The sequence below is a fragment of the Cervus elaphus genome, chromosome 12 (genome assembly GCF_910594005.1).
Source record: "Cervus elaphus chromosome 12, mCerEla1.1, whole genome shotgun sequence".
Lineage (NCBI taxonomy): Eukaryota > Metazoa > Chordata > Mammalia > Artiodactyla > Cervidae > Cervus > Cervus elaphus.
This window is the reverse complement of record NC_057826.1, coordinates 57,394,520-57,418,598: the sequence shown is the minus strand read 5'-3', so window position 1 is coordinate 57,418,598 and position 24,079 is coordinate 57,394,520. Positions and strand designations below refer to the sequence as shown.

At 42.8% G+C, this 24,079-nt stretch overlaps 2 protein-coding genes across 2 annotated transcripts in view; one reads left to right on the top strand and one right to left on the bottom strand.

Annotated features, from left to right (window-relative positions):
• Nucleotides 1-68: 68 nt before the first annotated feature.
• Nucleotides 69-22,817, top strand: ABHD12B (abhydrolase domain containing 12B). The gene is made up of 13 exons (XM_043918981.1): nucleotides 69-304; nucleotides 5,365-5,492; nucleotides 6,587-6,689; nucleotides 8,362-8,481; nucleotides 10,381-10,411; nucleotides 13,793-13,838; nucleotides 13,942-14,071; nucleotides 14,486-14,523; nucleotides 16,034-16,113; nucleotides 20,068-20,150; nucleotides 21,217-21,295; nucleotides 21,896-22,014; nucleotides 22,115-22,817. The coding sequence occupies exons 1-13, from the start codon at nucleotides 243-245 to the stop codon at nucleotides 22,140-22,142; spliced, it is 1,047 nt and encodes a 348-aa protein (XP_043774916.1). The 5' UTR covers nucleotides 69-242; the 3' UTR covers nucleotides 22,143-22,817.
• Nucleotides 8,738-24,079, bottom strand: part of PYGL (glycogen phosphorylase L) — a 51,401-nt gene continuing 36,059 nt past the window's right edge. The window contains exons 20-21 of the mRNA XM_043918980.1: nucleotides 22,817-22,989; nucleotides 8,738-10,271 (exon numbers count right to left, since the gene is read on the bottom strand). Of these exons, the coding sequence (XP_043774915.1) occupies nucleotides 10,268-10,271; nucleotides 22,817-22,989 (177 nt within the window). The 3' untranslated portion in view covers nucleotides 8,738-10,267. The remainder of the gene's footprint in view (nucleotides 10,272-22,816; nucleotides 22,990-24,079) is intronic.

The window sequence follows — 24,079 nt, the reverse complement described above, 5'->3', positions numbered from 1 at the left end:
GGCCTGCTGGAAGAGTAGGTCACTTGTTCCTATCACAAATCACTGCGTGCGGCCGAGGGTGCGCGAAGGCAGCCCGGCTCGGCCGCGCCCCGCCCGGCGCTGAGTAGGACGCCCCGCCGCACCCGCCGCAGGGCCCCCGGGTAGTCGCCGCCCTCGCGGAGGAGGCGGCAAGCCGGGCACGGCTCCCGGCTCCCGGTTGCCTGCGACAGCTCCTGTGGTGGCGGCTCGGGACGCGACGCGGGATGGAGCCGGACGAGCGGGACTCCGTGGCCGCGTGGTGGCACATGGTCGTGCGGAACCTGCGGTGAGTGCGCGGGCGCGCTGTACGCCCCGCTGCCCGGGATGCGGCAGGGAAGGTACCACCCGGCGCGGACCGGGGGGCTGCAGGCCCCCAGGGCTCTTGGACGGCTGTTTCCTCAGCCCCTACCAGCGCCAGTGAGACTCAAGCCTACGATTTTTCAGGAACGTGTATCCCTTTGGTGCTTCCGAAATGGAGTTCCAGAGAGCTGGTTCAGGCTTCCATATCAATCTCTTAATTACCTTGACATTTTACTCACAGCGGGATAATATTAGTGACAATAATAATCTGTGTTGTTGTCTTGGATGGCATTCTGTTAGACCAAGGGCCTATCTGGATAGATAGGAAGGGTCAGAAAACCACCTCCCTGAGTGTGAACTCTGCCGTGGAGTAAAGGAAGACCTCTCCACGATGCTAGAGATGCACAGTACTTCGAAACCATAACTTGGCATTGCCTGTGCCAAGTTCTTACATCCTTTAAATCTGAAATGTCTAGGTCAGCAGGTTTTAAATTTTCTTGCTTCCATGAATCCTTGGCTTGAGCAGTAATCTTGACTACCTGAATGACTAGCAAGCAATCCTGTCACAAGTCTTGTTGCACTGAATCTAGGTATTGGTTGGAGAACCCAGACCCAAGAGACTGGGTATTTTATTGTTTTGTTGGTGTGGGAAGGTGTTGGCAGTTTAGTTTACTTTTCTTCTTTGTATTCCTTTGTTTTGTTTTGCTTAACTTTTGCTGACTACAAAATATCCAAGAATCACATCCAGGCATAGGAGACCTCAATTTGGAACATCTGAGTGGCTAAGACAACCCTGATTCCCTGTCTTCTCTTCCTGCTGTGGCTGAGGGCAGGGGGCAGAGTGCAGCTCTCCCTGGCTCCCCAGTGCAGGCTGGAGCCCCCTTTTGTATCAGATCTGAACACCAGGCCCAATGTCCTGACTGGCTGCATTTTTCAAACTTCACAATCGTGGGCCTTACATCCCTGAAACAGCTGTTTTGGGAAAGCTGGCATTTACCACCTTTTACTTTTGAGTTCTTTATAGAGTGGGTGACTGGTTATTTAACACTTATTTGACAGAGAATCAAAGCTGCTTTGCGTTTTTAGAGAACAGCCCATTTTGTTGATAGAGGAGTGGAGATGGGGAGGTGGGATCTTCTGTTACTTCTAAATGTGTGCATGCTCAGTGGCTCAGTCATGTCTGACTCTTTGGACCCTGTGGGCTTTAGTTTGCCAGGCTCCTCTGTCCATGTGATTTTCCAGGCAAGAATATTGGAGCGGTTGCCATTTCCTCCTCTAGGGGATCTTCCCAACCCAGGGATCAAACTCTTGTTTCTCCTGCATTGTTTATCACTGTGCCACTTGGGAATTCCCTATTATTTCTAAATACTAATTACTAAAAATAAGTCTTGAGATGTTTTCTGAAAGAATAAAATACTTGAGCATTTCTTCATCCGAGCTGAAAATTACTGATCTAATTTAGGTCAGACTGAGGCGCAGACTGAAATCCAGCATCTTAGATCCTTTTTGTTTCATGGAGCCTGGTTAGATCAGCAAACATTCTTGGAGGGTTCTGTGTGTGCCTGGGATGGCCTGTAGCCCTGGATCTATTGTGATGTGTCATGAGATTCAAGGAGAACATTTAACCATGATATTTACAGTGATTATTTTTTAATGCCTTGGGGATGGATTTATCTTACAAAAGTCTCATCAGATGTAGTCACTTCTTAACATGGATGGGCCCAGCAGAGTAAATCTCTTGCTGCTGATTTTCTTTGAGTTAGAAAAATGGAAACCATGCTCAGGAAAGAAGTTGGGGGAACTCAAAGGGCTATTTTCCCTTTTATTTCTCCCTATTTCACTTCCAGCCTTTACATTTCCAGAAATGGTACTTAGAAAATCCCCATGAGAAGGCTGACAAACTTTTCCATCCTCCCCAGTGTATTGGTCATCCACTCGCTATCAGATACTTGCCTGGGCTCTGGGCACACAGCCATAAATAAAACAGGCAAAACCCCTGCTCTTGGGGAGCTCACATTCCTACTCAAAAGAGAAGGAAGCCCTTCCCTGTCCCCCAAAGCTACCAATAAGCCTTGCATACTTCTCCTTTACAAAAGAAATACACTCTTTTCTGTTCTCAACCTGTCATTCAATGGATATTTATGGCACTCAGCCCAAGGCTGCCCTGGTGGTTCAGTGGTAAAGAATCTGCCTGGAATGCAGGAGGCACAGTTTCGATCCTTGGGTTGGGAAGATCCCCTGAAGAAGGAAATGGCAACCCACTCCAGTATTCTTGCCTGGAAAATCCCATGGACAGAGGAGCCTGGTGGACTACAGTCCATGTGGTCGCAAAAGAGTCAGACATGACTGAACAACTAAACAACAAAGAGCAACAGCCCTGTGCCAGGCAGAGTGGAAAGTAAAAGCAGCATTAGCTGGGACGTGGTTCTTGTCACTGGGGATACAGGGCTAATAGTGAGAAAAAAGATCAGCAAAGAATTAAGGGTCAAACTCTGGCCCTGACTATAATTAGTGGGAGGGGTGAAAAGAGAGCATAAGTCACCATGGGAAGATCTGTCTAGAGAAGATTTGAAAAAGAAGGGACACTTGAGTGGATGTGAAGGAAAGAGGGGATCTGGTTGGGAGGAAAGGAGGGAGGAGAAAGAGGTAACTTGGTGTTTGGTGATCAGTATGTGTTGGTAGGATGAATGGGCACAGGATGCCTGTGCAGCATGTCTTAACATTTGGAATTGTTGTCTTGCCAACTGTGGTCAGAGTTGGGCTTCCCAAAGCTGGTACTTCTGAGCATTAAGCAAGAATGATTGGCTCTGTAGCAGCTCAGTTTCCAGCGCCGGTAAGAATCATCCAGTTAGGTTCTGTGGCCCCTGTGGGAGGTTGTGCAGTTACAGCCACAGCTGATCAAAGGGTAGGCAAAAGAACACCAAAGCTTCAAGGTGGCTGTTTGATGTGCTGGCCGTGAGCAAGGATTGGACTGAAACCGCATCCTCTGCTCAAATAAGGTCTATTAGCCACTGGTGACTTTTGATCCCCTATTGATCTAGGGGAAGTCAAACTGACAGCCCCATAGTTAAAAGGAGCGGCTGTGCATTATTGATGCTCGGAGGGATCTGGTCACTGTGTTCTCTTCCCACAGCGCTTCTCAGAGAAGTGCCTTGAGCTATTTGAGAGAAGGGTCCAGTATGAATTATTCTTTAAAAACAGAAGCATATTTCCCTCTATTGCCTCTGCTTCCCAAGCACCCTGCTACCTTCAAAAGGCAACTTAGTGGGAGACTAACATGCAGGGTAGCGGGAGTTCAGAGAGTCAGGAGAAAGAAAACCGGATCCAGCCAACTGGAAGGGAGCATAAGAATTCAGTTCTGCCTGTCTGTCTGGGCTTGATCTGTGGCTCAAAGTGGCTTCTTTGGGTTTTAGTATCTTATCTCTAAAATTGGAATAACAACGTCCTCTCCTTCCAACCACCTTCACAGAGGCTATTTTAAAGTATGAAACAATCATTTTCATTTCTTTTTTGCTGATTTTATGGGTATGCAGTTGCCTATGGCTGATGTATTTGAAGAGCTGTCCATCACCCTTAGCCTGCTTATCTTTTCTGCTCCCCATAGAATTGCTGGAAATTCATTAGAGATTCATTATCTTCTGCCTCCATGCCTTTTCCAAATATGTATAAATGCACTGATTTTTAAGTTATTACACTACAGGGAGAATTTTTTTAGAGGTCTTTCTTTGATGCTTTTGGTATCTTCTGAGAATATGGGAACAGGATGGAAGAAGAGAGTGGGAGGAAGGAGGGACCCTGAGAGGGGCAAGGATGCAGAAGAGAAAAGGATCCTGATATAACTTTCTGTAAGAACTGGACTTGGCTAGAGCCCAGCCTCGTTCTTGGGGCTCATTTTTGCTTCAAGGATGACAAGGAGAACTCACCAGGATTGTGACAGCTCACTGGAGATCATCATGCAACTCTGGATTCACGCGGCTCTGCCATTCATTGGCGCTGTGACCTTGGGAAGAGGTCACAGACTTTTCAGTCTCTTCATTTGCAAACTACATTAACCTGTACATGTAACGTCTTCTAAGATGCCTCTGGTCTAGCAGAGAAATCAGGACATGGAAACAGTGCATCACACATGCTTCCCAGCCCCCCACAACCTCATAATTTGATTACATCGATGGTCTTCCCATTGACCTTTCACAGTAGGGAAAGGGATTCATTTAAGGAATGATGTGAACAAAAACTGGAGTGGAAGGTGGTGACAGTGACTTCCTGTATCCCTTATTTCTAAAAGGCTCAGGAGATGCTCAACTCTCATGGGAGATGTGACTAGAGACAGGTGGCCTGAGTGAGCCCTCATGGAAAAATCATAAGTTGTCTGCTGGTGGCTCCCAGTCTGGATGGTTCATGACAATGGGACAGTAGAATAAACAAGATGTGTGTGGCTCCCCTTGCACCACTCACCCCGTGTCCCATCACCTGATCAGGTCCTGCCCTGCACTCCACCCTGCTCCTCACGACCCCACTCACCTCAGAAGTGGGTTTTTTTCTCGCATTGGCTCATTTTTTCCCCAAGACTCAGCCAGAAGGAGGGGGGAATCTGACGATTATTCATTCACAGCTTTAGGCTAATACTAATAATAGCTAGCACATACAGCACTGAATTGTGATTAAAAACTGCAGCAGCTGTTGAACAGTCTGAACCCTGTTTCCTGCCGACTTTGGGGTCCATCTTGGCTTTCTATGGGGTACACTGAGAAAGCAAGTCTGACTTGGGTGCATCCGTGTCCTCACCTCTCCTATCCCATCATACCGGGGCTTGAGCAGCTGACTGGGGGCTTGATTGTCCTTTCCTCTCCTGGTTCTCCCATAGTGACTGGTCTGGATCTGCCCTAATTACACACAGTTCTGTAAAGGATTTTGCTTAAATGCCAGCTTGCCTGTAATTCCCAGTATCAGTCTGTGGAATTTGATTTGGACGTTAAAAGGAAAAACAAACCAAGACAAAACTTGGACTGATTTTGAATACCTTATTTGTTTCACAATATCTTACAGATCTTTCCCACACTCCTGTTCCACACTCAGAAGGAAAATTGCCACTCTGTGTGACAGCTTTACAAGTAAATCATTAAAAGAACACATTTGCCCTCCTCTGATGCACATGCTGATTTTTGTAAACTTTTGTAAGTATGTACCTTTTGTGAATCTGCCTTTATATATATATTTTCCCAATTAAAGAACTCACTGCCCTTACAGTTATGACATAGTAAGAAAGATATGTCAGCATCTTTGTGGCTAGACTTAAATTGTCTGAAACCTAATTACATTGCTTTTGGGGTCTAGGATGAATCCTGGTGAACTGTTGGGATAGACAGCAAACCATGGCCTTATGGGTGGGATTTCAATCCTGGAGCTCAGCCTTCAAATTAGCTGTGAATCTGGATACCTTAGTGCTTTCTGTATTCTGTACCTTCTCACCTCCTCTTTTTGCTTGTATCCCTAGAGAGAGACAGGTTGATGTGAGAAATCTATTTTCCTGTGTTGTTTCTACTGAATGCTGTGTTAGTGTGGCAGACAGTTCTTCTAGTCACAGACAGTGCTGTCACCTGCGTGTCTCTAAGTGTTATGTTGATCTTGGACATTTCATGGTGTATGGCTAGTGACTATGTTTTACTTAGTGCAAAAGTAATGCATGACGTAAGTAGCAGAACGCTCATTACTAGGACTTCCCTGGTGGACTAGTGGCTAAGACTCCATGCTCCCAATGCAGGGGGCCCGGGTTCGATCCCTGATCAGGGAACTAGATCCCGCGTGCCACAACTAAGAGTTCAAATGCTGCAACTACAGATCCCATATGCTGTAAGGAAGACTGAAGATCCTGAGAGCCACACCTAAGACCCGGTGCAGCCAAAGAAAAAACATCCAACCAAATAAAACAAACCTCTCTGCCCCCAAACTCATTACCCAAACTCAATACCCTCTTATTTTTTAGGTAAATGGTCTCCTTTGCTTTTCACTTGAAACAGGGATAAAATGGAATAAACTCTATTAGGGGCTGCCACACTGGTGCTATTTTTAAGTCTAGCTTTAGAGTATTTGTGGGGTCAGTTCTTTTGCGGGCTCGTCCTAGTTTATAAAATAAAATACTTTGCTCAGAATTGAGTGTAGTGCTTATAACTTAGAAACATGTCAAACATGAGGCTAATTACTTTTTTGGATTGTGATTAAACGACATGGACTTCGATTCTGGGAGTTGGTAATGAATTCTACTTTCTAGTCAAAGCACCATTTCTTGTGGATTTAAAGAAACCAGAGCTGAAGATTCCTCACACGGTGAACTTCTACATCAAAGTCGAACCTGGGGTAATTCTGGGAATCTGGTGAGTGCGCTGGCCGGACACTGGGGTGCTTAGTGGGCGGGTGATGATGTTACAGGGCACAGCGGAGCAGTGCTGTGTTACTTGCTGTGGCGAGGTCGGTGTTCCTTGGAGGAAGCTGTTCCACACACCTTCCCTTTGTATTGACATTTGACCTGCTTGAATTTGCTTTTCGAGAATCTCACTTTTCAGGTGCCTTGGGTCGTTCTCTTCCTTGCCTTATTCCTTGTGTGATTATCTGATTAATGTGTGTCTTCTTTACGAGACAGTAACTTCATAGGTGGGGGCATGGTTAGTGGGTTTTCATTGCTCAGCATGGTGCTTGGCAAAGGCACCCCATAAATATTTGTCCAACAACGTCATGAACATCCTACTGTCTGTCTTGCTGTGCTAATCTCAACATTTTCTTCTGTTTGGTTCTACCTGCTTGTTCTTGGCTGCCAGTTTCCCATTGCCTTCTTGTATATTTCACCTCCCTGAGTTTGAACATGTGATCGTGGAATATTTAGGAACCAAAATGGGTTCACATAACTTTTTTCTAATCTGTAGGATGCAGTCCCACTGACAGTGCTGGAATTTGAAAATATTTTTATTCTTTGCTCTTGCCCCATCCGCCCTTGGCTGAGTGAGTCAACTGTCCTTATGACCACTTATCTAGCTGGCAGTGATGCCTGTCTTTTTGGTACGGAGGCCTTGGGGGTTTGATGTCAGACTTTTTGCCTCTAAGTGATTGGAGGATTGAAGATTCATCATCATGTGGCCAGTGTCTATGGTAGTATTTGTATTATCAGAGTTCATTCATTGATTTAACAAGTTGGGGGCGGGGGGACTAGAGCTCACTCAGGTGTTTAAAATCACAAGGTCACTCGGTTTCTTGAGAAGAATAGCTTAATTTCATATTTAAGTTCTTTTCTCCTACCCAAACTGGTTTCCCTTTAACTTTTTTCCAGCTTGTTTCTTCAACCAAACCCATAGCAGGTGGCAAATATCTATTATCTTTTACGGGTTTCCACCCAATAGATTGCATTTCAGTAAGCCACACCTAAGAACTGCAGTTTTGGAAGCATAATTGGTGTAGGAATCAGAACTAAAATGTAAATGGTTAAAAGGGGTTATCCCTGGGCATGGGGGAGGTGAGCCAGGGCAGTAATAATTTTCATTATAAGATGTTCGTGGTGTTATATTTTAATTGGTACCATGTGCATATATTGCCTGTGTGCGTGCTAAGTTGCTTCAGTTGTGTTTGACTCCTGGTGACCCCATGGACTATAGCCCGCCAGGCTCCTCTGTCCGTGGGATTCTCCAGACAAGAATACTGGAGTGGGTTGCCATGCCCCCCTGCAGGGGCTCTTCCTGACCCAGGGATCGAACCTGCATCTCCTATGTCTCCTGCAGTGGCAGGTGGGTTCTTTACCAGTAGGGCTGCCTAGGAAGCCCATGCATATATTACTCAGATAAATTTTTGTATATAAATAGATTAAATATTTACATATAAAACTATAACTTATTATATATTCTAATAATTAATATGGGCTTTCCCAGGTGGTTTTGTATATAATATGTTTCATATACATAAATATGTATCTGATTGACACAAGGAGGTTTTAGACTTTTGGTGAGGATAGAGAATTCTCCTCTATGTCCATGCTGGCTAAAACCTTGCCTTACTTTTCAGGCACACGGTTCCCAGTTGCCGGGGGGAGGATGCTAAGGGGAAGGGCCGGAGCTGGTATGAAGCAGCCCTCTGTGATGGCAACCCAATTATTGTTTATCTTCATGGCAGTGCACAACACAGGTCAGTGCCTTTGCTTGTATTTTTTTTTCCCTCAAAGAGAGCAAAAGAGCGTTTCATTCCTGTGGGGGAATGAAAGGCAGAGCTGTTTTTAACTCTGTGAGCATCCTTCCACACATTTGTTTCCATTTGTTGGAATTTGAGGGTATTCTAGCAATAGGCTTCTCTTTAAAAAAAAAAAAAAATCTATATATTCCATATGTAGAATAATGTGGATCCTTACCTGAAAGGGAGACAAACTTCAAAATGTGGATACTGATTTCAAAGAAGGCAGTGTTGCTTTATTCTGTAAGAGTGTTGGAGATGATGAACTGAAGCCATGGATGACTTGATAGGAAATATGTATGCGGTATGCAGGATAAAGAAGAGTTTCCACATCAATGGTCTTCTCACAGAACCACATGGAGATTTAATCAAATGTATGATCTCCAGGAGAGATCCCCTAGAATTCTGATCCCAGGCTCTGGGGGGCCACCTGACTAATTCTAGCCTGGAATATTGATGCCGCAGCCCACTCCTGTCATCCCAACCTTGCTTTATAACAAAGAGTGCCTCCTGGAAGCCTGACTCTTCTTTGATGCGCTGCCAGCCCCTCTGTGGGCCTGTGTCATTACGGTGGGTGACTAATATTGGCTCTGACTGTGGCTCTCAGCATGGGGGAGGGGTGATGCTCCTCAGAGACCCACAGACCTTGCCCAGTCTCTGTGGGGGGGGACACTTCAAACTCAGTGACAAGCTCTGGACTCTGCCCCTCAGCTCCCTCGCCTCTGTCTCTTTTACTCACTGTCTTTTGTGTCAGACAATGGCTTTCTCAAGCCTTGCCTTTGCTCAGGGGGCTTTCTTGAGGTTTATGCCTCAGAGTCACGTTTACAGAGATTTCTTGTGAAACCAACATTTTTCAACATTGTTTAACATTATTCCCGTTGTGCAAACTTGGGTACGGTGTTACAATGTACTTTTCTTTAACGTGTCCTGTGGGTCACACTATCAACGTCTGCCCTCTGAGTGAATCGGCTCTTGCCCCCAGTTCTCCCAGATTTTCTGGCTCGGGACTAGCTACCTTCCTCTGTCCTGAAGTCTCAGCTTGCTTCCAGCAGTACTGAGCTGGAAGGAGGCCAAATGACAGGTCACAGGGAACCTAGATGAAAACAGTGGTTCTAGACTTAGGATCTGTAGAAGCCCCAGAGGGTCTGTGAACTCCCAACCTTGAATTGTACGTGAAATTTGAAGAGCAGATACATTTTTCAGGGCAGTGGGTCCATAGCTTTAATCACAGGTTCCAAGGGTTTCATGACTCACTAATATTTAAGAAATGTGGCTCTAAAAATTCAAATGGTTTTTAAAGACTCCTCTGTCTTTTGAGTCATCTTTTTCTCCCTTTTGTGTGGTTCATAGAGAGCAGACTATTGTTATTTGGAAGAAAGTGTTTCTTGAACCTCCAGGGTTATGAGTTTCTGTCCTCACTTCATCATGTCCCTCATGGCAGAGCGGACAGGATGTAGGCAGATCTTACTTTAGTGAACTTGGCTATGTTATCCCTTTTCCTGAAAAGCCACTTTCTGGGACTTATGTTCCTTTAGCTTCTAGAAGTATTCTGAGAAATAGGTTTTGCTGTGCAGCGGTGCAAGAAGATGGATGGTCAGCAGTTCATCAGATGCTTATGTTGTGAAGCGCTAGTGGTCTGGGCAGGCGGTGCTCACCGTGGGGAAGGCAGGGAGTTCACCCTGATGCAGGCATGGGGGCTCCGGCACCAAGAAGTAGTGCCCTCTCCCCTGGTTATTTATTTGTCTTACCTGAAAAAGAAAGTAGTGAGATCAGATGCCAGCAGCATGATAGTGATTTTTGTTGAATGTGTCATCGTAATTCCTAATTCTTACCTTTTCTTTTAAACCTTCTCTACAGGGCAGCTTCTCATAGACTCAAGCTAGTAAAGGTATGTCTGAAGGGGCATCAAGGCACCAATTTTACATTTCCATTTATTCTCTTCTGGGCTACAGCCCTAAGGTCTTCCTTAGCCCACAGCCAGGTTATTTCCTGAGAGCTCCCTGGTGTGGGGGCAAGGGGGCGGGTGGTGGTGTCTGGGACCTACAGTCCCTTGAATGCACTGCTTTTCCTAAATTGACCCTGGGGGATTGAAACAGATGTCAATGTCTCTGAGTCTCAAACACTTGCATGGATTTGTTCCTTTCATCACCAGAAGGAATTGAAGACACATTTCTTTGCTTTCTCTGAGGGCTTGGTTGAGAAAATATATTAAGTGCAAAAGCTACTCCTTCTACCAGGAGCAACCTTTCTGTGGTATGGGATAAAGACATAGAATGTCTGCTCTTACGTCATTCAGGCTCTTCTTTGGCCCCACAAAAAGTTCAGCAGAGGGAAGGTGGCCAGCCACAACTTGGTGTCCTCACCAGCCTGGTACCTGCTCTGGTTTGTTGGGGCGGCCCCTGCACTTCCCAGCGTAAGGAAGATGGCAGGCTGTCCGCCTCACTATGTCTGACTCAGAGCTGGCTGGCGAGCTACTGTTTAGCCCTCCCACACTCTCATGAGGTCTTTAGGAATCCCTCCCTCAGGTGATCTGGCTGCTTGTTTAGTTATTGATCCCAGGACCTGATCTCTCCTCCCACAAGCCAGTTCCCACCCCAGAGCCCTTTCCTGATTTAACAGCATGAATGGGGTCCAGAATCCTGCCAGGCTCAGCACTCTAGCACCATCTTCACCCCCCTTCCCCTGTTCAGACAGGGTCATCCTCTCCTGTCTATTCCTCCCTTCTCTATCACCCTGTATGGTGGGTGGGCTGGATTACCATTTTGCCGGGGGTGATGATGCCTATTAATTTTTAGGTTTGCTTTCTACACCCCACTCTTTGTACTTTCCAAGTGGGAGGGTGTGATGCTGATGACTGTGAGAATATGTATTTTTTCCCCTTCTACTCTTGGCAAAGCTCAACTGTATGTCTCCTATGTGCATAGAAAGGAGCAGAGTCGTAGGTGTAGATGTGAAGAGTAGCCAGATCCTCCTGGTGGTGGGTGGGATGTGTAGGGATGCTATGATAAGACTTCTTCCTCCGGGCAGATTCTGGATTCCACAGACCATAGTCATCATTTTCCAGCCTGGCCAAACTTCCTTAGCTCTTCATTGTTTCCTTTGGATAGGCAATTTCTTTTAATAATTAAGTCATTATTAAATTGTTCTTCTCTCTCCCCCTTTCTCATTCATTCATTCATCACTTCAATCATACAGCACGTAAATGTTTTCATTTATGTGCCGTTCCCACCTAGTTTTTAATCTCTATAAAGTTTTTATGTTACTGATTATTTATATATATAATTTTATGTGGTGCTCTTTTACTTATTAAGAATATTATTTGATGTTTTCCCATAGATGTCATAGTTACCAACTTAAAGGGTGCTCATTCTCCATTATTTATAGACAATTATTTATTTACTTAAATATTTCTACTGCTCTTTGATACAATATTTTTTCCTAAATTCTTTTAGAATAGTATTGCTACAGAAAACTTTAAGCAGGTAGTTTATTCTTCTTTTGGAATTTTTTCCTGGAGATAAATTCTTGGGAGTAGGATCTGTTGTTTAAGTTGTCAAGTGGTTCTTCAACTTATGGAACCACAAGCAACACATGGGTGTTCCAGCTTCCCTGGATGCTGAACTGCCCTGTGTCTTAGATAACTTATTTGGAAAGAATGTAGTTTAAATGTTAAAAAGTTTCATTTACTTCTTCATCATTAGTTCAGTTGTATTTGAAGTTCAGGGTCTCACATCTAAAGGCTCCCTTGGAGGCTCATACAGGGAAGAATCTGCCTGCAATGTAGGAGACCGGAGGTTGATCCCTGGGCCAGGAAGATCCCCTGGAGAAGGAGATGGCAACCCACTCTAGTATTCTTGCCTGGAGAATTCCCTGGACAGAGGAGCCTGGCGGGCTACAGTCCATGGCATTGCAAAGAGTTGGATGCGACTAACACTTTCACTTTTCTCTTTTTTCTCCCACATCTATGTCTGGGGGGGAAGCACAGTGTTTGAACCCAGGCAGGCCCAGGTGTGATCTTGGTTCTGTTGCTGTGGTTCAAGTTCTGGCCATTTGGATCTGTGTGAACAAGGTACTTAAGTTCTCCAAGGCCCTGTTTCTTTATCTGTAAAATGCAGATAATACCTACCTTCTAAGACTGTTGTGAGAACTAAATAAAACTTTAAAAGTGCCTGCATAGTAAAGTTTTGTCCCCCTTTATCTCCCTTCTCGTCATCTGTCATTTGTATTTTCTTCATTTAAAATTATGTTTTTATATTCTTTTCTCATTTATCTATTCAGGGCTTGAAAGTGGTTTCATGTAATCAAGTGATTTATTTTTGATCAATATTAACTCTTTATCTGTTCATACTTAATACGAATATCTTCCCATTATTGACTGCTTCTACTACAACTCTATGTAGCATTCTTACCTTCAGGAAGTTCCTACAAAAGATATTCACTATGTGACTCAGACAGTAAAGAACCTGCCTGTAATGCAGGAGACCTGGGTTCAATCCCTGGGTCAGAAGATCCCCTGGAGAAGGAAATGGCAACCCACTCCAGTATTCTTGCCTGGAGAATTCCATGGATAGGCTATAGTCCAAGGGGTCGCAAAGAGTTGGAGATGCCTGAGTGACTTAACACTTTCAAGGTGCTTTACATTTATTAATTTATATTTTTGGCTTTGTTGAGTCTCCCTTGCTGTGTGTGTGGGTTTTCTCTAGTTGCAACGAGCAGGGGCACTACTCTTCATTGCAGTGCACCAGCTTCTCATATTCATGGCTTCTTTTGTTGCAGAGCACAAGCTCCCAGTTGCATGGATTTCAGTAGCTGTGGTGCATGGGCTTAGTCGCTCTGTGGCATGTGAAATCTTCCCGGACCAGGAATTGAACTAGTGCCCCCTGCATTGGCAGGCAGATTCTTAACCATTGGGCCACTGGGGAAGTCCCCAAGGTACTTTAATACATCATCTCATGCAATCTTCCAACCATCCTGAAAGTATTGTTTTTCACTTCTTAGACTAGATTACACAGATGTTAAGTGGCTTGACCAAGGTCAGATAGCTGGTAAGTGACGGAGCTAGGGTGTGACCCAGGCTGTGTGACCTGCTCTGCTGTTCTTTCCTGTTGAGTCTGATCTTAAGTTTGAAGTCAAACACCAGATTTCAGAAATGGATCTTTTCTCTACCTATTAACCATGACCACCAGGCTTATGGAAGTGTTGAGGAGGTGAGACCACCTTTTTGTTTGCATCTCCTAATTAAAGTGATAACAGCTCCTTTGTCATCCAGGTGCTGAGTAATGGTGGCTTTCATGTCTTGTCTGTTGACTACAGAGGTATGTGTTAAGAACAGTGTACAAAAATTTTTCAATAAGCAGGGGCCTTTTGATGGCCCTCATTTTGGAGGTAGTAATATTGTTTGCCTTTCCTCGTGGGCAGGGTTCGGGGACTCGACGGGTACACCCACGGAGGATGGACTGACTGCAGATGCAGTTTGTGTCTATGAGTGGACCAAGGCGAGAAGTGGTCCCACCCCTGTGTGCCTCTGGGGCCACTCTCTGGGGACAGGGTAAGTGGGGTCTGAAGATGGGTCGTGGTGGACCCTTGGGGCGTTAGTGTCACATGATAGGCAGCAGTGAGCAGCAGGAGGACCCCTGAGCTAGGAGACAGTTTCTCTCAGGTTCCACAAGTGGCTAGGGGCCTTATACCTCAGTGTGCTTGTTTGTAATTCAAGGGGATGTGTAACTCTATGGCTATCTATGACACTGAAGCCCATTCCAGAACTCTCCTTGAGAGTTTTAAGTGAAAGGATTCTTCTTTAGGGCCAGTGGAATCCCTTGAAATCCTGAGCAAGATTTTGTGTTTATGTGCATTTGAGGGTCAAGAGCTTTCATCAGATGCTCATATTTGAAGTTGCATTTTGTACTGTTTACTTGACTGTTAAGTCACTGCTTCACATGTACTAATTTTCATTTCTTTACAGAGTTGCAACAAATGCTGCAAAAGTTCTAGAAGAGAAGGGTATGATAAAATGCTTACATGATATAATTTCTCGGCTTGAGATGGGAAAATAAAAACAGTGAAGAGACTATTCTATACAATCTGAACATAGAGATACCTACAAGCACCCAACTTTAGGCAGCTTTGGATAATGTAATGAACTTTCTTTTTTTGTATTTAATATAAAGCAATAGCTGGTTTTTAGAGGCATGAAATTAAAAGTAAATACTAAGGAAAGAGTTAAAACTACCTTAAAAGAGCAATCATGTGAAGTGATAAATAAGTATTGTTATGGAGTAATCTGCTACAGAAGGGGGAAATTATACTTTATGCAACAGTAGGCAGGACTTGCTTTCTGCAGCCCTCCTTATGTAATATGTCAGTGTTTCTCAAAGTGTTCTGAGAACTGCCTTTATCAGAATCTCCTGGGGGTGTTTGTTATAAACACAGGTATCTTGGATCCTGGCTGTCTTCATGAACTAGATACTCTATGAATAGGACTAGGTGATTTGATTCTGACATGCGTTGAAAGCTTGTAATCACTTGCATTATATCTTAAACTTTAAGGTCAGGGTGAGTTACATAAACATTTTAAAGCGTGTCACCTGCTCTACACAATCTTAATTACTTATGGAAATAAAGCAAACATCATTTCATTGCTCCTTTAAGCTCTCCTGGCTCCTTTAGTGTTGACAGTGCTGTATTGCCTGAACTAAATTCCCACATAAATGAATACTTCACTTCCTGGATAATGTAATTATCTTAGAACATTTAAAATCCATTAAGTGCCCAACTTATGCTACCATGTATTTTAATTTTCTCTATATCACATACTCCATAAAACATTATTATTCTTATGTTATCAAGTCAATATTTAGATTTACCCCCCCTTTTTTTTACTCTTTATTATTTCTAACATGTCTATGCTTCCATCTGGGACTTTTCTTCCACCTGTCTGTTGGTGAGGAATTCTTTCAACTTTGGTCTGAAAATGTTTTTATTTCATCTTCACTTTTAAAGGATATTTTTACTGGGCATAGAGTTCTAGAGTGGCAGTAAGATAACTATTTCACTATTTTACCATTTGTTACTGTCAATAAGTTATTTTAAAGCCCACATATGGTAACTTCAGTATTTGATCTTTTGTTCTCAGAGTGTTGGCCAAAACAACCTAATCAGCTTCTGCAGAACACTCTCCCTTCCTATAATCCTTTGCTTTCTTAAATTATCCAAGTCATGAAAATCTGCTTGTTTTAAAGGTAGTGATTTTCTTTATCACGTGCACAGAAATGAAATCTCTAGCGGTGCTGGTTAAAAATGCCCATTCTCACATTTCCCACCCCTAAGATCCTGACTTCTCACCGAAGTCTGGTGTGGGGTCATTACTTTGCATTCACAAATTTAACAATTTATTATGATTCACAAATGATTTTGATGCAGGTAGTTCACGTACAAGATGAGGATCCCTTATTTAGGAGAGATAGTATTTAAATATGGTAGGGGAGTTCTTTCTTTTTTATTATTTTTCAAGGATTCCCAGCTGATGCAATTATCCTGGAAGCTCCATTTACCAACATATGGGTTGCAAGTATCAATTATCCCTTGTTAAAGGTGAGTCTCATACATCTTTACAAGATGTCAAAGGCAGGCTGTTTATTAACCATTTTCCCTTTCTTAACTAGTCTTATATATTTCTAAGTTATTCTAACTTGTGATAGGTTAGTAGCCAGTTACTATTAAAGGAGGGCACAATGGCTTTTGTATTTTTGTTCTTTTATTTCCTTCTAGTAGATTTAGTGGCTTGTGTATGTGCTGTTCTAAGGCGCTTCAGTCGTGTCTATGGACTATGGACTGTAGGCCTCCAGGCTCCTCCGTCCATGGGTTTCTCCATGCCCTACTCTAGGGGATTTTCCCAACCTTGGAAATGAACCCACATCTCTTATGTCTCCTGCATTGGCAGGCGGGTTCTTTACCACTACCACCAGCTGGGAAGCCCTTCAGTGGCTTATTAAGAGCTAAAGGTTTTTTCACCACCCCTCGTCCAATTAACTAAATTACACCTCTTCTCTTTTATGATTTTTTTTAATAGATAGACTTGTCTTTGGTTCACTTATTTATTGTCCCTTTTCAAAGTGAAAAATAAACCTTTCATATGTCATATTTAGCCCTATAAATGTCAACCACATATCTTTCATTATTTTATGATAAGAAAGTCTCTAAAGAATTCAAGAAGCTGCCAAAAGGTTTTGCATGGCATCCCAGGTGGAGAAGACCATCTTTCCAAGAAGATGAATTAGAAAAAATTGACTGACAAGATGTGGTTTTTTTATCTGTTGTACCTGTTACCATTATTAGCTAATTTCATAATTTCATTCCATGTCTCATGCTCAGTTGCTTACAGTTATACCTCTATATCAGTCAGTCAGTCAGTTCAGTCGCTCAGTCGTGTCCGACTCTTTGCGACCCCATGAATACCTCTATATAAATGTTAGTAAATGAGAGAGAAAGCGGTGAGATTCTTAGAGGGGACATGTAGCCCAAATCTGCAAATTGTTGATTACTGTTGGAAGGCATCTTAAGGGTGCTTAAATCCAACTGTCTACCCTTGGAATCTCTCATACAGTAAATCATCATAGAAGTTTCTGTAATCTGCTTAACTATTTCAGCTCATTACAGGACAGCTCATTCATTCACAGAACCACATAATCTTAAAATGTCTGTACCCTCTAAGCTCAACTCATTACAGGAATCCCCTCTACAATCCAAAATACTGAATGCTAAGTAATTTAAGATTCAATAAATAAACCATTTAAATTGGTTCCAGACAATTAAATATTAAAGACAGTTAATTGAACATCTGTTACTATTACTCTGAATAATTACTAATAAATTCACTAGCCTGTAGACATGTTACAGTTTAGATACAAGTTTTCCATTGACTTTTTTTTTGAAATTTTGTTAATTCTGAAATTGAACATAATAGAGACATCTATGATTTAATAGTTATAAACTGAACCTCCATGTAACCACCATTCAAGTCAAGAAATTAGCACCCCTGGCACCCTGGAAGTCTCCGGTAATGTTACTTCTCAGAGCAGTGAGCCTCACCTCAGATGTAACCCTTAGTCTGAAGTTTATGGTAATTATATTCGGCTATTACTGTGTTTTCTATTTGTGTCATCTCATCTGTGTTCTTTTGCCTCTACTTTCTGGCTTTCTTCTGACTTGGCAGTTTGCTCAAGGAGCAAAGTGGTGTCGAGTGTGAGGCTCACCTCTCTGGGCATCCCTTCTCTCTGGGGTCTGGACCACTGAAGACCTCACTGCCTTGGTAGATCTCTGAAACCTTCACAGAAAGGTTTTAATATATTTTCTTTAAGAACCATGGCTCTGGTGTCAGACTTTCTGGGTTTTTCTCCACGGTGTCACTTAACAGCTATGTAACCTTGGGCTAATTAAGCTTTTAATGCTTTGTTAAATCTATTCAAGATTACTGGGATAAATAAATTCACATATGAAAAGCACGTGTAAGAGTGCTGACAGAGAGTAACCACTCAGTGGCCATTAGTTGTTTTTATTAGCAGTGGAGTGCCGTTGGTAAGGCACTGTTGAATAAGAAAGTGTAGGTGGTGTGAGACATAGATACAGTAAAAGGCATAGGTACTAACCCTTAAGAAGTTTTCTGCAATTGGGGAGATAGGGATATAAAGTAATGACATGGATTTCCATGTATCACTTTGGAATCAGTTAGTTGGAATAGGAAGGCAGCATGGCATAGTGGAAAAAGACTCTGGGCTTCATAAAGCTAGATAGGTTTGGGTTCAAATTTTGTCTCTGCCATTAACCAATTATGACTTTGGTAAACCACTTTCCTTTGTTGTATTTTTCCTGTTTTTATAATGAGGTTGATACTGCATAGGGATTTTGTGTATTTGTATTTTTGAATTAAGTAAAATAATCATGTAAAACATGGGTACTCAACAAACGCCTGTTTCTTTTTCCCACTCAGGTACACAGGAGACTAAGCTTGTGTTGGGGGAGGCCCAGAACAGTAATTTCAGGGACAGTAATTCTCAGGGACAGGAGAATTCAGGGAAGAGAACGGTCTTGTGCACAAGTGTGATCAGTGAAGACTTACAAGGAGACAGGATCTAAGCTCATTTCTTAGCGAGGTGAGGGAGAGGGAGAGCAGTTAGGAAACACAGACAGGAGGGGAGAAGGTGAGCCAAGGCATGTGGCCAGAATGGGGCGATTCTGTCTTATAAGATACTCGAGAGGCGTGGAGGACCTCTATGTAAGAGCTTGCACTCCTTTTAAATCCTCACAGCACCTGAGTCTGGCACCATTGCCTCCACGGAGAGCTGAGGGAGGTGGAGGCTCAGTGGCCTGCCCGATTGCCACTCACCCTGTAAGGAGGAAACAGGACTCAGTCCTATCTTTTCTAACTCCTGGCAGACAGCTTTTGGGATGAAAGACTGTGGCCAGATGTGGATGGCCTTGCAGCCAAGATAGGAGCTGTTTGTTTTTCTAAATAGATAGAGTTCCACTCCCCACAATCTGTAACAGCAGATTTAAAGAAAATTATCTGGTGCAATTCCAGAATAGAGAGGAGGCAGGGAGACCAACTAGGAGCCCCTCACTGTGGTCTGGGCTGGAGGGGAGTTGGACCTGTAAGTCCCGAGGGGCACCCCTGGCTGGAGTGGAGTGAGGGATCACGGCAGTGGATGAACTGAGAAAGAAACCCACTTTCTCCTCCCTCCTCCGGAACCTGAGATGAACTGCTAAAGGACTTCTCTTATTGAGCTCTCATCAGAGGAGTCCTGATTCCAGGGGTAGAAGAACTAAAGACAAAGAAAAGAGAAGACAAGAAATCTTGCCCTTAGCACTGATAAGGGCAAAGGAGGGGAGGGAAAGGGAAGCAGTGTTAGGATCTCCAGACCGCACCTGAATGTGGGTCCTTGCTTTGCAGCCATGCCAGAAATACAGGCCAGACAGACCCTGGGGAACCACGTGGGTTCGCGCAAGCAGCAGGCTCACGTCCAAACTGTGAAGCAGAAGTCTGTCTTTATTGGCCTCAACCTGCATATTTTGTACCCATTTCTCTACCAAATGTGAAAATGTGAACCTATTAGTTCTCAGTTGTGTCTGAATCTTTGTGATCCCATGGACTGTTGCCTGCCAGGCTCCTTTGTCCATGGGATTTTCCAGGCAAGAATACTGGAGTGGGTTACCCATTTCCTTCTCCAAGGGATCTTCCCAACCCAAGGACAGAACCTGAGTCTCCTGCTTTGGCAGGCAGATTCTTTACCACTGTGCCACCTGGGAAGCCCCATGCACTGTCTACTTTATCATGTGTGATTTTGTTTTTCTTCCTTCTTGTATTTTCCAAAGTGTGAAAGTGAAAGTAATGTGAATTGTTTTTAAAATCATAAAAGTTATGTTTTCCAAAAAAGTTTAGTATATTTAGAAAGTCACTACACTCTATACTACTATAGTTCATAGTGAGAACCTCGAACAAATGACATAGCTTTAGGCCATATTTTAATTTTTTTTCTTTTTGAAAAATAGATTTACCGGAAACTTCCAGGATTTTTAAGGTCAGTTATGGATTCCCTGAGGAAAGACAAACTAGTCTTCCCCAATGATGAAAAGTAAGTTAATCATGTAAAGATGTCCTTTATTAGATTCTGGGGGGTAATTATCATGTAACTTACTGAATAGGTAGATGAGAATTGTTAGATGGGCAGTAGGATTTGGGGTAAAGTGTCTACAGATTTTTAGTGTTTGGTATTATGTTTAGGTCTAACTTAATAACTTTACCAATTCAGTACTTTTCTCTGAAGTTATGAAGGGGTTTGTAGTTTATGGTGTTTTAGGATCTTTTAAAGGTCCTGTAGGGTCTAACCTAGCATTCCTTGGAGGAATCTCCGACTTCTGGGCCTTATTCCCCATGTAACCAAAATCCATACACCATCTAGCCGACTACCCAACAGCAAGTCCAATGACTAGACTGTGGCAAGCTAGCTTCTCACAGTTGGAGAATCTAGAGTGCTTGTAAACAGGCAGTCGTTATCAGTGTTTTCCTATTTCAACACACTTGAGGAATCTGACATCCTGAGGAGTAGCGGTGAGTCACTGTGGCAGGGGTGGCTGGTATCAGAATTTGGGAGGGGCCAAGGAAGGGCTTTTGCCATTCTTCATGTCATGGCCTTTTTGAATTAGCAAATAGGAAGTTGACCAGGAAGCTAGTCAAACCTGTTAACATCTCATGTCCATCCTGTACATTTACGGGGAAATGTAAATAAATGGCTACAAAGAGTTCTCTTTGGTCTTGTGGTAGTTCTTATTATTTTCTGGTTTTGTTAATTTTTTTAAAAAATTTTAATTAAAACATTCCACATATTATGAAATAGGTAGAATAAGGAAAAAGTGAAGTTCTTTTAATTCTGTACAAATTCAGTTTTTGTTATTTTAAAAAATCACATAAGAATAAATTAAATACCTGATTAAATTATATGAGTAAATAGAAGAATCTTGGCTGGAAGAAAAATGTCACTATATGAAGCTTATTATATATGAAGTTGTTATTCCTGGGAGGGATATAAAGAGTGTCTTTTATTTTGGGTGAACTTCATGTTTTGCTAAAGCCTGAACTTAAAAGAGGAGAAATCTCAATGTATTTCTTGAACTGAATACTTTTCTTCCACTTGTTCCTAGTGTCAAATTCCTGTCTTCTCCCCTTCTCATCATACATGGTGAGGATGACAAAACAGTACCTTTGGAATTTGGAAAAAAGGTATACTAAGCTCAGTGGCTGATGGAAACATACTAATTTCACCATTTTCTCAGCCAGCCAAACTTTGATTAGTGCCGAAAGAAGGGTCTCTGATATTATAAGGGATTCTGTGCATCCTGAGTTGCTGTGTTGGCTGGTGTATACAATAAGTATCAGCGTGCTATGCTATTCAGCTCAAAGGAGTGTTTGTGGGGGATCCTGCTTCCCCATCTGGGGTCTGGATCAGCAAATGTAGAGAAGATCCTAGAATGTTCTGGGAACTTCCAGGCAGTCTTTCCTGCAGTGGCTCTAAAAATAGGGATGCTGTTCGTTTTCTTTTAGACAAATAGTTGGGGTCCACTGCAGTTCCTTGTCCCCCTGCAGGGAGGTATGGCCAGGGGTACGATGAGGTCTTGTCACTGTTCTGTGTGCTGTGCAACTTGCCTTCCTTGGTTATACAGGCAGCCACCCTGAGATATGGAGGGTGCCACATCACCAATTCAATGGAACTAACTCCCTAAGACAGTTGTTTCTGTACCCTTTCAGGAAAATTAGATTAGAAAAACAAAACAACAGCTTGAAGGATCAGCCTTTGAGTCCTTGTCTTTCTGCCCCTTGCAGCTCTATGAAATTGCCCACAATGCATATAGGAACAAAGAGAGGGTGAAGATGGTGATCTTTCCTCCTGGCTTCCGACACAACTCCCTTTGTAAAAGCTCTGCACTGTTACATATCGTGAGGTAAGAGTTGCTTTGCTAAATGCAGTGAGGGCTGCTTTGGCTTACTTAAGACCACGTGGTGGGGAAGGCATGTAAGATCATCGAGGTCTTTTTCCTGCAGAGATTTCCTGAGCCAGCAGTGGGCGTGAAGTCTGAGAACAGCAGAGAGCGAAGACTTGGTCTGGACACCAGCTGTGATGTGAACTTTTTATGTAAAACTGTATCGGGCTGCTTGAGTGAGCTGAACTTACTGACATTTTTATAAGTCACCTGCCATTTTAGTAAGGGAAAGGAAGCATGGATGTTGGGTATTATGGGATGTTCTCATTTATCTTATCATAGTCTCCTTTGGGGAACATGCAGGAACATCACCATGGAGGATGAGAATTTGGTAAAAATTTGATCCCATCTAAAAATGTACAGTTACCTACATTCTGAGGATATTTGTGGATAAGGTGGTCTTTGATTTGGACCTAGACAGCAGTATAAGAAAGATGCTCCAATAGTTAAATAATTGGTATTTCAGTTTAGTTAATTTAAAAGGCATTAAAAAGCTCCAAGCTGTTTTCTAGCCTTCCGAATAGCACTGGGGAAAGTCCTAGTCTGCTCCCCAATCTGCTACAAAATAGAGAGATATGGCACTCATATAGCCTTTGAAGTGACACTTTATTAGCCCTAGCAGAGTCATACACTTTCCCTCCCAATTCCCAGAGATACTTAACTAGATTATTATTTAACAAGATGAAACAAAATCAAAGAATGTTGTAAAAATGTTCAAGTCCAGTAAGAAGCTATTTTTCTCTCAGGACATTTTACGACTTACTTTCCATTGGCTTTGTTCACTCCACCGCTGGGTTCACTGGACAGGGAAATCTTTATGTCAGAAGGCTCCATGTTCCAGATGTCCCGGGCATACTCCTTAATCGTTCGGTCACTGGAGAATTTCCCCGAGGCGGCTATATTTTTGAGGACCATGATGTTCCAGGCCTTTGGATTCTGTAAATGACACATGCATCTAAGGCCCAGGGCCTGAGTGCACACCCGGCTGTATGACAGACATCAGGCCAAGCACATCCAAGTATCATTCAGGGGGAAAGTGACAGGAGTAAACTGTAATGAATCATCGTACGTTTGTTTCACAGTTGGGAGCTGGATAGGCAGCCTGTGCTATTCTCCTATTTAAGATGGTTGTGCTGTGCTGAGTTGCTTTAGTCTTGTCCAACTCTTTGCAACCCTATGGACCACAGCCTGCCAGGCTCCTTTGTCCATGGGGCTCTCCAGGCAAGAATACTGGAGTGGGTTGCCATGCCCTCTAGGGTATTTAAGATTATATTTCTCTAAAAATGAAAAAGAAAGTATTTTTCACTCTCAGAGAAACCTTAATTGGTAATTTCTGCCATAGTTACAATGTTCTGGCATGTAAGCTGTATTTCCCATCTTCATTTTGAATGAAGATATCTCAGCTTCCTTTAAACTACAGGGGAAAGGAAGGGACTAACTTCCATTGCCTGCTAGATGCCATATAAGAAATTTACCCTGTGGCTCATGGTCAGAGCTCAGAAAACACTACAGGATGTTAGCTGTCACACAGGCAAACAATCCCATAGTAGACTTTATTCACTGACTTCTCTTTCCTTATTTTTTTCTGAAGGTAGATACTCCAATAGGTTTACACTGAATCCCAGATACTCCACTGGGGTTTGAAAACAGGACCAATTAAGGTTTTATCTTAAATAAAAAATATATGACTATATATCTAAATAAAATACATCTCTTTCATAATTTTATGTAAAAAAATATAAGCTATTTATTTTATAGCTTCATGATTTTGTAAAGGACTCTAAGAAGGAGTTCGATGGCAATGACTAGAATATCATTTGAAAAAGACAGCAAGGCATGAAAAGCATTTAAGACAAAAACTAAAACTGTGAGTCTGAAATTATTCACACTTTGGAAACTTACTAAAATAAGAGAATAGAAGCTTCCTTTTTTCATGTTCTTTATTTAAGGGGATAATGACTAGACTTCCCAACCACACGGGCCTTGTTTTCTATGCCTCAACAATAAGAGTAAAAGCTGCAATTTG

Bases quoted from the DNA above. Each gene is read 5' to 3' on its own strand.
- ABHD12B (XM_043918981.1), top strand. From the start codon at position 243: ATGGAGCCGGACGAGCGGGACTCCGTGGCCGCGTGGTGGCACATGGTC. The intron at 10,412-13,792 runs GTATGTCTGAAG...TTTGTCATCCAG, and splicing joins ATAGACTCAAGCTAGTAAAG to GTGCTGAGTAATGGTGGCTT. The intron at 16,114-20,067 runs GTGAGTCTCATA...TTTGAAAAATAG, and splicing joins TCAATTATCCCTTGTTAAAG to ATTTACCGGAAACTTCCAGG.